General features: G+C 46.0%; 1 protein-coding gene across 3 annotated transcripts in view; it reads right to left on the bottom strand.

Moving 5' to 3' along the window:
* The window catches only part of SCUBE1 (signal peptide, CUB domain and EGF like domain containing 1), a 178,979-nt gene extending 165,173 nt beyond the window's left edge, over nucleotides 1-13,806 (bottom strand). For all 3 annotated transcript variants that reach the window (XM_083738725.1, XM_083738726.1, XM_083738727.1), the window contains exons 1-2: nucleotides 13,616-13,806; nucleotides 9,691-9,813 (exon numbers count right to left, since the gene is read on the bottom strand). In XM_083738725.1, the coding sequence (XP_083594851.1) occupies nucleotides 9,691-9,813; nucleotides 13,616-13,715 (223 nt within the window). In that variant the 5' untranslated portion in view covers nucleotides 13,716-13,806. The remainder of the gene's footprint in view (nucleotides 1-9,690; nucleotides 9,814-13,615) is intronic.
* Between the last annotated feature and the right edge of the window lie 249 nt (nucleotides 13,807-14,055).

The following is a 14,055-nucleotide window of genomic DNA, read 5'->3' as shown; positions in this document are numbered from 1 at the left end:
TGGACCATGGGGTACCCCAACCCCAGAGCAAAATCCCCCCCTTCTTAACACAGCATTGGGGGCATAGCGGGAGGGAGGGACTGCCAGGGTGATTGCCCCGGGCACATTGCTCCTCCCGCCCTCTCTAAGCCAACCCTGTACTGCTTTGCGAGACCACTCAGGGAGGGTGGCATGAGAGGGTGCGTGGTTGTTGTGTCCTCGCGCTGCCCTCCCCAGATCCCAACTTTGCAAGGCTACTGGGAGGGGGGAGGGGCGTGGGAGCCAAGCACTCTTCAATCCCAGCCTTGCCTTAGCTGGTGAGACTAGAATCAAGGGGCGTGTGACTGCCGTACCCTTCTCACATCACCCTCCCCGGATCCGAGCCTTGCAAGGCTGCTTGGGGAGGGTGATGTGGAGACACAGCAACCTTGTGCCCTTTGACCCCAGCCTCATGTGAGGCTGCTGCGTGCACCCCACCCCCAGCCCAGACGGCATGGAGACCTGCTCCGCCGCTGCACAGCACTAGCATCAGCAATTACACTAACCATGGTTAAGGCCAACCTTAACCTGACTAAGCAGACAGAACCCTGGTTGACGTAACCACAATTAAGATGGAGAACGGCAGAAGATCCGCTACCAAGGATCAGAGCAGCTTAGCTGACAGCAACCGTGAAGATTAAAGGAGGCAGTAGCAGGCAGAGGCTCCACCCTGCAGAGTCCCCATGTGACAGGCAGGCAACTCAGCCAATCATTGCCATGGGCTTCACAAAACACCTTAGCTCATTACAGTGTAGGTTTACTGACAATTTTCTACTAAGTTCAACAGTTGGCTATGTTCTTATTTTTACTGCCCCTTTCACCACAAATGTCACATAGCATCTTTTTTTGAAAAAAAAGTGTAAGAGGACCCAAGCAGTTGTTATTGTGAACATTCTCCGCTCAAATTCAGTAAAAACTTTACCTCTGGTTAAACAAATTCTAAACCTTGCAATTCATCATCAGGGAAGGTGGGGCAAGGTGCACTACAAGAAATCTGTTGGAGGCTTGTTTTGTGGAGAGAAAATTCTCCCTCCAGGAAGGTTATACAGGTATATGCACCCTTTAAATATCACTCAGGATCCACAGCAGAACACAATGGGCAACAGAAAAGCAGCTTTGGCCAGTCATACTATATTGCTTCTTCATAAGTTTAGATGGAAAACGGGAAACAATCCAGAAAGCCATTTGGAACAATCCTGCTCAATCAGACAGTATGATTCATTTACAGAAGTTCTGGTTTAAAAGGCATTTAGATACCTACTTGGAATGGCACACCAAACGAATTCTTTTGTGCTTTCGGAAGGTATAACCACAACTTGCAAAATGGTTCTAAAGTGTCTGTGTCTTAAAATACAGCATTAAGCAGAAATCAATACTGCCATGCAATTTCTGTCTGTGGTTTGGTAAATTCAACCTCCTGACCACAATTTTAGTCTTCTCTTGTGGAGCAAAGGATGCCTTTCCCCATTCCCACCACCTTGCCTTGTGACCTTCTCTCCTTGCTCCTCAACGTACATTTTAAGAACGCAAGAAGAGCCTGCTAGGTCCGGCCAATGGCCCATTTAGACGAGAATCCTGTAGCCACGGTGGCCAACCAGATGTCAGTGGGAAACCAGCAAGCAGGATTCGAGCACTAGAGTAGCACTCGCCCCTCCTGGGGTTTCCAGCCACTGGTATTTCAGAGCACTGCTGCCTCCAGCTGTGGAAGCAGAGCAGAGCTATCAATAGCCCTACATCAAAAGGATCGCAGGAACACATTTGAGAATATAATTCCTCTTTAAATTAATGCTGAAATCCTATGCACATCTGCAAATAAGTCCCCCCCCAAAAAATGTGCTATTTTTATAGGGTGACAGAGGAGAAACAAGGGGTGCAATCACATAAGATTCAGACTGCATCAGTTTTCCCACATGCACACTGTCTGAAATGTCTGGCACATACCTGAAGTTCTGGAAGAGGCTTTAAAAGGTGTAAGAGAGAAGACCTTTCCCTTCTCTCCCAGACATTCTATGTGGAATGATGCAAAAACACTGAGCTTCCTAGAGAGTTCATACGAGGACCAGTGGATGGAAGATGCCTTTGGGCAGAGAGCAGGGAGGGGAGATGAGAGATCTGGCCATTACAGCAGGATTGAGCTACATGTGTTTGAACATAACCAGAAGTTATTTTTTGATTTGACAGAGATTGTTTGTTATTGGTTTGTAAACCTTGTTTACATTAACAATGGCTTACAGTTATATGTGAACCCAACTACATACAAAATGTTTTTGCCTGGCGCCTATATATATGTAATGGTGTCAGTCAAGTCTCCTTGGGGAGAGCATTCCACAAACAGGGAGCCACCACAGAAAAGGTCTTTTCTCATGTGCCACCCTCCAGACCTCTCATGGAGGGGGCACATGAAGAAGGGCTTGAGATGATGGTTGCAGGGTCCTGGATGGTTCCTATTGGGGAGAGGAAGTCCTTGAGGTATTGCAGTCCTGAGCTGTATAATGCTTTGAAATGGGCCCAAAAACTGATTGGCAGGCAGTGCAGTTGGGCTAGGATTGGCGTTATATACCGTATTTTTTGCTCTATAAGACTCACTTTTTACCTCCTAAAAAGTAAGGGGAAATGTGTGTGCGTCTTATGGAGTGAATACAGGGTGCGCAGCCATCCCAGAAACCAGAACAGCAAGAGGGATTGCTGCTTTCACTGTGCAGCGATCCCTCTTGCTGTTCTGGCTTCTGGGATTCAGATTATTATTTTTCTTGTTTTCCTCCTCCAAAAACTAGGTGTGTCTTGTGGTCTGGTGCGTCTTATAGAGCGAAAAATACGGTACTTCTTTACCAGCTGAAATTTCTGAATTGTCTTCAGAGGCAGCCCCACCTATGAAATGTTGCAGTAATCTAATTAACACAAAGCTGACACATCTCACACACATGTGCAACAAAATCCCTAGAAGGCTATTAAAATCAAGATCTCAGATATAGAATGTGTTCAAGTTTGCTCAACTTCTCTCACCTATTCACTAGCCGGTGCTAAATGCCATCCTGCGTGAAAGTTTAAAATTAGTCATGCAAATTCCATTTCATACATAGATTTCTGCAGGGTAATCTCTTACTTTAAATCCTCACAGAGCCCTCTTATTTTGAGTAAGCCAAGGTATGTTGGGACAGAAATAAAGGTATGCATTAAATAAGCATGGATTGCAGCCAGGTCTACCATTAAACAGAAATCAACTTCTAAAATATGGGTAGTTTTAAGATGCAAGGAATCTTTTGATGTGGCCAGCCAGCACAGCTACACTGCTCAACGCTGGGAACACGGCCTCATGTAGCTATTGCCTTAAATAGGTTTTCCCAGAGTGTAGAATTCATTCCTTTGAAGACACTGGGGTGAGGTGGGTGGGTAAGCAAGGCTGCATAAATATTCTGCCTTTGTTCTCTGTGAGAGAGGGTAGCAAGGCTCCCAAAGAACAGAAGTTCCAAGATTCTTGAACACTGAGAAGTGGACATTGAAAAAAATATGTCTTGTCAGGTTGGAGTGCAAGACAGAAATAATATGATGACCACAAAAATGTTGTACAAGGGCACTTGATCAAACATTTGCAGTTGACTTGGAGAATATGAAGTTTCAAAAATTTTATTTTGTGGACTTCAAGCAAGCAATCTTCAGGTCTTTAAACTTTTTAATAGACTGATCTTATATTGTGCTAAACATTTCTATACGGTTTCAGCCTCTGAGGAGAAAGACATTTATAGAAGCACTAACAGAATTTACAAGCAAAGAAAAGCCACATGTCGTATTTACAAGGCACTGTCGTGTGGTACCCTTGATATTAGTGTTTGCCAACAGGCAGATAAATCTGTGTAAAATGTGTTTGGGAAGGGAACTCGTACACTGTCTGAAATAGTAATTTATGAAGCACCTGTAAATAAAGATATAAAGATCTTGAACAAATCTTAAGATTATCGATTTAGGTTCTGGTGCGGCTGAACATTAAATTTGCCAAAAACATTGAATTCAGAATTGAAGCAGTAGAAAACTCAGTAAACAGAACTAGCTGTAGTGAGGGGTGGGAGAACAGGAGTCTGGCCAGGGGACAAAGTCCATTATCTCCCCCACAGCCTGTTTTGTCCACCTTACCAACATTGTGAAAAATTAGTAAAGGTAAAGTTACCCCTGCCCGTACGGGCCAGTCTTGACAGACTCTGGGGTTGTGCGCCCATCTCACTTAAGAGGCCAGGGGCCAGCGCTGTCCGGAGACACTTCCGGGTCACGTGGCCAGCGTGACATCGCTGCTCTGGCGAGCCAGAGCCGCACACGGAAACACCGTTTACCTACCTGGTAAGCGGTCCCTATTTATCTACTTGCACCCGGAGGTGCTTTCGAACTGCTAGGTTGGCAGGCGCTGGGACCGAGCAGCAGGAGCGCACCCCGCCGCAGGGATTCGAACCGCCGACCTTTCGATCGGCAAGTCCTAGGCGTTGAGGCTTTAACCCACAGCGCCACCTGCGTCCCATTGTGAAAAATTACCATCATAGTAAAGGTAAAGGGACCCCTGACCATTAGGTCCAGTCCCTAATGACTGAGGTTGTGGTGCTCATCTCGCTTTATTGGCCGAGGGAGCCGGTGTACAGCTTCTGGGTCATGTGGCCAGCATGACTAAGCCGCTTCTGGCAAATCAGAGCAGTGCACGGAAGCGCCGTTTACCTTCCTGCCAGAGCGGTACCTATTTATCTACTTGCACTTTGTGCTTTCGAACTGCTAGGTTGGCAGGAGCTGGGAGCCACGGGAGCTCACTCTGCTACGGGGATTCAAACTACCGACCTTCTGATCAGCAAGCCCTAGGCTCTGTGGTTTAACCCACAACACCACGTGCGTCCCACCATCATAGTAGTCAAATGCAAAAGGTAGAAACATTTCATCCACAAGAAGAATATTGGCTGGGAACACCTAACAAGCTACTAACGCGAAAATACAAAAGGGCAGATAGACCTAACATCTGATGTCTTCTTTAAATTTGCCTACATGGTTTTCAGACTCAGTGAAATCCAAACATGGTTGTACAATAAGTGCTGAAACTCTCATCATAACCACCACTCAAATTACAACAGAAATGACAACTGCAAAACTTACTGTCAAACTATATGGCCTACTCGGAGCCAGCACAACGCGCTCCTTATTTGGAGCCAAGAGATCAGAAGCATCTGTTCCTTTCCCTCTCCATAGGGAATTCCCAGTGCACATCTCGACATGTGCCATAATCACAACCACAGTGGTACCTCGGTTTGCAACCGTTTTGGATTACAACCATTTTGGATTACAACCACGTCAAACCTGGCAGTGCGTGTCCCTTTTTTTGGATTACAACCCATTTTGTATTATTATAACCCCCCTTTTGGGGGGGAGGCCCCATTGGTGAAAGCACGCCTTGGGTTACAACCTGTTTTGGTTTACAACCGGACCTCTGGAACAGATTATGGTTGTAAACCAAGGTACCACTGTAACACCAGCAATAACCAGTTTGTTTTTTTAAAAGTAGATTTCCATCAGATGCCCACAGTGAGGGGAAACATAAACACACAAAGCATTCTTTGCACCTCTATCTGTGGCAGTTTTCCCATAGGAGGAAAAAAAAAGAACAGGAAAATCCAATGGCTCTTGCACCAGTGTAAATCCCAACCCATTCTCACTTACACTGGTGCAAGAATGACTGCATCATCCTGAAAGTTATCTATCCTTCCTGCCTCATCAAACTCGTGCTGCCACAACTGGTACCTCTCAAACCCTGGGCTCCACCAGCTTTCACTAATATTGCCCCATAAGCACAACTTACCTGGTGATGGTCCATTTTGCACCACGGTCTGCGGGTCATGCAGTGCAGACTTGCAAGACTATTGACTACTGTTAAGCCCACAGAGGTAACAGGGGAACACCTGAAACCATAAGGTATCATTGTTTGGGGGGTTTTGTGGGCTCAGGGGTGAAAGAAAGCAGGAGGAGCACTTCCCCCGTTGCTGACCGAAATCATTGCTGCACTGTGCCAGACCTTGGCTTGCACTTGTCCTAGCCAGCAAGGAACCCCAAAAATTAATTCCAGCAGCTACAGTTTTCATCTGCCTTTGATCGTCTTCTTGAAGATGATGCACTGTTAGTTCTCTCTCCATTCAGAAATAGATCCCAGGGCAGGTCCCAATTATTTCTTCAGAGCCTGCAGGTTCCTCGTCCTTCCTTCTCCAGCCAGCCTTCTCTCAATTTATAGCAGCTGCAGCATAAGGTCAGAGATACTCCCAGACTGACAGCTCCTAACAGCTCAGCAGAATGAGCTGGGTAGGCTGAAGGCCACACAAGGCCTCCAGACCAACTGAAAGACAGGGAGATGCAAGCTGGTGCCCTGAACCTGTTCCAATGTTGCCAGCTCTACTGAAATCTTCACAGATCTACCAAAATATATGCCAATCCAACTCAATACCTGAAAACCTCTGAAGCAAGATTTAATGAAGGGGGGGTGGTAAGCACCTCTCTCCCTTGCAGGTTGGGTGAGGGGGGTCTCCCTACCTCTCCATTAAACCTTGCTTCAAATGAGGGAGCTTCACTAAGCAGGCAGCTAAACCAATGGACAAAGAGTCTCCCCACTCCCCATTAAGCCTTGCTCTGGGCCATAGCTGTCAACTTAACAGATTTGAAAATAAGGGACCAGCAGCCTCGAAAATAAGGGATCAGCAGCCAAAATAAGGGATTTTGGCTTAGCTTATACAGAAATCCCGCACTCATGAAGCCAGGCTGCTTTGGCTGCCACTGACTGTGTTTTGCAGGGGGTTGGACTAGATGATCCTAAGGGTCTACAACTCCGACCAAAGAAGAGTGGCAGACAAAACTGATGAACGACGTCCAGATGGCAAAGCTTACAGGCAGAATTAGAAACCAGGAAGAGGACCTCTTTTTTAAAAAAACCAGCACATTGATTTATTGTGCCAGGGCAACAAAGTGCTTTAATTCATTTCAGTACATAGAGTTCTTGTATGAAGTTAAATCTCTTGAAAAATACTGAGTCTGGAGGGACCCTTAGAATATTCCAACTGTCTAATTTCTTATTACTTTTGGATTTTATGAGGAATCGCCAAGCTGCTAAGAAGAAATTATTTCTTCACCTGTACTTCTTACATAACATTACTGAAAAGAGGGCCAGATGGGCATCTGACATTTTCCACCTGCTGCCCATACCGTATGTCAGTTCTACGCTGGCTCATGATTCTCCCATATTATCTAAAATTTCCATAAGATTGGGACATCGGTGTTATTGTTTCCATTTATAAGAAGGTGATAAAAATCTGATCAATAGTATCTATCATGTCATAAGCAGATGCCAGGGTTATTTCCCCCCCTTGTGCTCAGATGCTACTGATACAGCTACTAGTAAAATCAGGACACCTGATCGTGTCTTGGTAATTTAGATGGTCATATAATAAAAAAGCTGGCTACTTTTGCTTTTGTGGTAGTGCCTGTATGGCTGAAATATTTTGAAACTAATGTAGTGTATAGCTAATTGAGAAAGGAAGGTGTACTTGTCATTTGTTTAATCGTAACTTTGTTGTGTCTAAACAAATAAACCTACTTACCGTATTTTTCGCTCTATAGGACGCACTTTTCCCCCTCCAAAAATGAAGGGCAAATGTGTGTGCGTCCTATGGAGCGAATGTAGGCTCCTTGGCTTCGCGGCGATGTGCTTGCCCTGGCTTCTGCTTTAGCCCTGCGCAGCCTCTTTGGGGAGGGGGAGCCTTCATCCCACTGCCCTGAAGAGGCTTGGCGCGGTTATCTCAGAAGCCAGAACAGCCACACGGTATCCCAGAAGCCAGATCCCTCTTGCTGTTCTGGCTTCTGGGGTTCAGAATAATTTTTTCTAGTTTTCCGCCTCCCAAAACTAGGTGCGCCCTATGGTCCGGTGCGCCCTATGGTGCGAAAAATACAGTACTACTGATTTGCAGTACAAATGGTAGAGATTTCAGAGCCACCCTGACAGGATTAATATTTTCACCAAGGACAAAATATGCCTGTTTCATCCCAATAGCCCACTCACACTTGGTTTCAGTTAACAATCACAAGGATGTCATTTTGACAACGCACTTTAATCCAACTCTTTCAATATTTTTTTTAAAAAATAGCAGATATGTCTCAGAATCCAACACAGGATCCGCTCTAGAGGACCCCTCACTTATTTCAATTTTGTACACTGCTGCTGCTCATGCAGGCACAAGAAGCATCTGCAACTATCCATAGTGCATGGAGGGCACTAGGAAGGAGCTACAAATGGCTGAGGCAGAGAAAATAGGCAGGACAGTGAAGCAATGCAAAACAATTGCTTCCAGAAGTAAATTCTAGTAAGAGCACTATTTTTCTGATTCCCCACCTTTAATTTTTAATGAGCCTTTTTTCTTTCTTTACAAAAATAGAACGTCTTTTTGTCCCGATCAAGAGTGGATCATTTTGACTTTGCTTCAGAAAAATGAAAATTGCCAACACTGCTGTTCGGTGTTCTCCTTTGCAGAAAGCCCTCAACCTACACAGGGGTTATGTTCCAGGGGTCACACCTAAAGCCAGAACAGTGTATGATTCAAAACACATTGGGTGCAACAGCAGGTGGGATTGCCAAAGTCGTTTTCCCTGGACACCTGCCCCTTTTTTTAATTAAATAAAAATAAAATAAAAGTGGCAAACACATAAAGCTGAATGTGCACAAGTTAAAAGCATGTAAGACACAGGCTTACTGTACTGGCTTTCAATACAACAATAAGCTAATCTCGTGTATTCAGTATTATCTTAGTTTTCCTAGTGTTAATTAAAGCTTTCCTAGAAGTTAATTAAAACAAAACTATTTTACTTTATCCTACTTATCAGCAAAGCTGTGTGCATTCTGCAGTAAAAAAATTAAGTTGTGACCATACGAATAACACACGTTAAGCGACTCTGCAGAATATATTTTATTCTGCAAAATTTGTTGTAGTTCTGCTAGCCATGGGGAAGGTCAGGAGCACTGCAGACACCTCTCTGGCTTCTGAGACTGTAGAAGGCACAGTGCTAGCCTAATTCTGTAGCCATAAAATCTAGGAAGTGTTTTGATTTTTTGTTTTTTTCAAGAAAAGAAATTGTGTTTCTTAAGAAGCTGGAGTAAGTATGCACCCATTGCCACGTTCTGTCCCTCGATTTCGTAGAGTGCAAAAAAAAAAAGTATGACAAAACATTGGCTCATATTTCAGTGTATAGCCCCGCTCTAATCTCACAGATTAAAAGCCTGTCTCGAAGTAGACCATTAGCTGGGCACTATTTCTGAGAGGTTCAACTAAGCCTCAAACAGAAGCAAGTATATGGCAAGGAAAATTAGCCACATGATGCATGCAGAACTTTGGTGTGTGCATGTGTCTGTACAAACATACTAATTCTAAACAAAAGCCACCTTGGGCTTCCCAGAAGTAACTTCAGAGTGTAGGATGCTGCAGTTTAGATACAGAACAATTAACAGAAGCAGCAGGAGCTTCTTTCCAATAAAGACCACGATCTGAGAATAAGCAGCTGTAAATCTGCATTAATTGTTTCAGGAATTCCACTATTTACAGAAGCACTAGCAGAGTAAATAAAATGGGGTGGGGATTGGGATAAGTTTGACATAAATAAGAGAGCAGCTAACCTTACCTTCACATTGTTTTCCTTCTCCTTTATAACCTGGTTTGCAAATGCATTTGTATGACTTAGGCGTGTTTTGACAAATTGCATCAATGTGACAGTCGTCTGTCCCTTCTGTGCATTCATCAGCATCTGCATCACAGAACATATAAAAAAAGAAAAACAAGGGATTTCATAAAAACGTTTGAGAGATTCCACTTGGAAAATCTGTTCACCTGAGTTTGCTCCAAGTGTCACCAAAGGCAACCCAGAATTATTTAGATGTCACCACTGCAACATACATACCATAAACAAAACGCAAATGCCTCGTATCTAGCAAGGAAGAGCTGTAGGCAAAAGAAAACTTAACCCTCGTGAATTGATTTTTTAAAAGATAACCTGGCTCTCCGTAAAATAGTTGGGCATCTTTTGAAGCCATTGGAATGAAGCCATTGGAATGAATGCTTCAGAATGAAGACCAAAATCCAAACTAGGTTTCTGCCTTAGAAACACACTAACATTGCCCATATTCGTCACGTGAAACTGGGGACCACTTCTTGCATTATTTTTGGCAATGAAGAATGCATAACCAAATACAAAATGCACGCAACTCCATCAAGCGAGACATGTGCCTGCAGTGTATTTTAGCGGTTGTGTCCCTTTAAAATAGATGCAAGCAGAAATCGCACCAGTAGGCTACCTTAGCAGGCACAGAACAAGGCAACAGGGCTGTGAGGCTCAGAAAGAGCAGCAGGGGCACCTGTCACCTGAAGCAGCCATCTCACTCTTAGCTAATGTTAGGGACAGCCTTTCTAACAGGTGAATACTGCAGACAAATGACTGCAGAAGCCTGTGAAACATGCCACAAAGTGAAGTTTAATCCAGCTGAATAGCCTGCTCTCTATGAAGAGATGCAATGACGGCACATACTAAGGAGCAAAACTAACGCAAGCTCCTTGATTTAAATCCGACTACTCTCAGTAGGGTGTAGTAGGATGCAGCCCAATCAGATACACAACTACTCAGAAGCAGGCCCCACGGAGATCCATGGAACTTACTCCATGGAACTTAAGTAAGTGTGCATAGTATTGTAGCCTTAAAAGGGTCAGGTGTAAAAGGTCTATTTCCAAAGGAGCCAACTGACTTTCAAGTGAGCAGCCCTTCTGAACATTTTCCACAACTAACGGCATACAATGGATGTCTAGTGTATTATTATTTCCATGCCCCCCCACTACGTTTTTTAAAGGGATACGAAATGCTGTACTGTTGCTGCTGCTGAGAAAATTGATGGAAGAAAGAGCTAAACATAATAAATACTCAGAAAAAGGAGTAAGAGGAAACCCATCAATCCACAATCCATGCTGTTTTACAGCATTAATTCAGGCAGGGGAGAGATATTGTCAAGAGAAACAGCATTCCCTGCATAAGGGGGAAGGCACTGGGAATCAGCTGTCCCTTTGGAAGAACTTTGTCTTTGAGAACCAGGCCTTGGGAGACCTTGGTGCTCACGGAAGAAAGTGGCCCAAGGCTATTGATTACTGTCTAAATGTCAATCAGGCAACTCTGCCTTATAGCGAGAAGAGCCTTTAAATGGATTTCCTCATAATTTAATACCAGAGGCCCATCTGGGGCTCTTTATCTTATTGGCTGCATAGCCTCCACCAGCAATAATGATATGGCTAACAATTAACTGCCTAAAATCATGAGCCAATAAATGTGAAGTTTTAAATTTATAATATAGTGGGGAGGGGGCATGGGGAGAGCAGAAAAAGACTCCTCTACCATCCATGTGCAGTTTGTTTCATGCCAATTAGATTAACAGATCCTAAGAAAAGGTGCACCAAAGTGAAAAAGACTTTGATTGTTAGCCTGAAATCCTAACGCTAATTGTTTCAGAAATGCTCACTCAGCCATCTCCAGCGATAAAACAAGGATTCTTCAAAGTCACAGAGGAGGGGAGAGGAGGGGGCTGCTAAGGGGCAGCAGGAATAATCAGATATTGTGGCCAGGCACACATCAGAGAACTTTGCAAGGGGAAGGAATAAAAAGCAGAGAGAGGAACTGTTATTTCGGGCGAACCTTCTAAGAAGTAAAATACTTAAAACACAGACAGGCAAGGTCCCTTCCGCGCTGGTGTGCTCCTAACAAAGCGGAGAAAGAAAGAAGTTTGCTCTCCACGACTGAAAGAGAGCGAGAGAGAGACTAGTGGCTTAATTGGTTTCTTTCTTTTGATTTATTTCAACTGCTCAAGCAGTTCAGAACTAGCTGTGGGGTTTTTTATTTTTTTTAAAGTTGGGGGGCAGGTTTCAGTAAATTTTTCAGGGCACAGTTCAGATCACATACACATGCCACTATGTATTCAGTCAGGCAGGGGATAAAGTAGGAGGTGGCGCTTTTGTTTCAAATGCCTAAGTTCATACTTTTGACTCATTAAAAGGGGCAAGCGGCTCTCCCATCAAGCTCAGCAGAAGTGACAGCTGGGCTCCTTTCTAATGCCGTCAAAAAACTCAAACTGCGTTGAGCCCAAAGGGGACATTTCACAGCAAACCGAGGATGCCTGAGAGTCAGGCGTGTGAATGCCAATGAGTCAAATGGAAAGGGCAGATCCAACGGCGAAACTTCCTCTGCTGCACAGCTCCTGCTAGGCTGCTTAGGCATTATATTTTTAATCCCTGACCCCTCACCATTTTTAGGGACAATGCTGGCTTATAGGGAAAGATTAATGCAACTAGATTCCTAGGTCTGTCTTATTCTTCCTGATACTTCTGACAGAAGAACATTTAAAAAATAGTAAAACTGAAGTGCACCCCCCCCCCAAAAAAAGGTCTGCTTTTTTGAATGTGAGAGGGTTCCTGTGTGTTTGTGCGCAGTATCACAATCCCGGCTGAGCCACCTCCAAGGTCAGGGAATTCTACAGCATCCCTCTGGATCAGAAGTGATTGAATACTCTGCTCCATGCACGATTCAGAGGGGCAGAATCACCTACCTACCCCCCCCCCCAGAAGTTGGCTGAAAAGGGGCAAGGCCAGAGCAGTGAATCATGCAGAGACACAGTGGACAGCCCCCTCCATGAGTACCTGGATGCTCACAGCAGCATTTAATTATTTAATTAAGTTATTTCTCCCAGCGCAGTAGCAGGACACTGTTTGCAAACTGGTGTTCTAGGAGCATCACTGACTTGTAAGGCAAGGGACAGAGACAGCTGGTCTCCGCATATCATATCTCCAGTTAAAATCTCACAAAACATAAACAGAACCACCAAGATGCTCTAAATTTCTGCTGAAAGAGAAGGAATATAATTTTCTTGCACCTACAGCTGCAGGTTCAGGCTATCTGGAAACCTACGGAGGGCCAGAGAAGAAACCCTATAGTAGCTTTAAGGTATTTGCCACATTATATTGAACCCTCCCCCCCCCCCCAATACAAAGAACCCAAGTCAAAGAAGGGTCAGGCAACTATTCGAAGCACAATAGAAGGATCCTGTGAAAATTTGGCTGGAGCAGGAGCCTGGCTGGGAGGGGCGAGGAAGCACAAGGTGAAGTTAAGAAATCCTATAATGAACCTTTTCGCGCTGCTGCTGCTGCTGCTGCTGCTATATGGGAACTGGCTCAACTTCTCTGTCTAGACAGGTTGACCCCGGACACCGCGAACTGGTGCCTTTGCATCTCCCCACTTCGGGGAGAAGAACTTTGAAGAGGAGTCGGGAGTCTGAGAGGCGCGAAACAAAGCTGGAAAAGAAAGTCCTGCACCGAAAACACCCTCCCGCCCCCCGCCCCCCCCCCGCCCCGCCATGCAACTTCTCCCTCTCCGGCGGCAGAGCTCCTGCTCCATCCCGGGAGAAGCCGCTTTCCCTCCGCCGCCGCCGCCGCCTCCTCTCTCCCCGCCGCCGCCAACCTGAGCCCCCCGAGCGGCGAGGGGAGAAGGCGCCTCCTCCTCCTCCTCTGGCTGCCCTTACCTGGGACGCCGCTGGCGCTGGCGGCGGGGGCGAAGCTGCGCGGGTGCAGCAGGAGGGCGAGCGCCCAGCCCAAGTGCCACGCCAGGCGCACAGTCCCCATGGCAATGAGGCGACCCGGCGCGAGGTGGGGCGTGCGCGGCTGTGCCCGGGGCGCGCTCGGCGCTGGCCGACTCGCAGCCGCAGGAACGGGCGCGCCCACAGCGCCCCGCTGATTCGCGGGGGCGCCGCGCGGGGGGCGGGACGGGCGGGGAGCGAGGCCAATCGCCCGGCCGGGGGAGGGGCGCCGGCTGGGGATCGGGGGCTCCGGGCAGCGCAGGGAGGGCAGAGGGGCCAGAGGCCCGGCGGGGCGCCCGAGTGAGGGGCGCTGCTGCCACCTCCTCCGCCGAAAGCCCGGAGAGGAAAAGATCTCCCAGAACGTTCTTAGGAAAAGTTCTGTGACC

The sequence above is a fragment of the Podarcis gaigeae genome (assembly GCF_964106915.1).
Source record: "Podarcis gaigeae genome assembly, chromosome: 5".
NCBI lineage: Eukaryota > Metazoa > Chordata > Lepidosauria > Squamata > Lacertidae > Podarcis > Podarcis gaigeae.
This window is presented reverse-complemented; position numbering and strand designations above follow the sequence as displayed.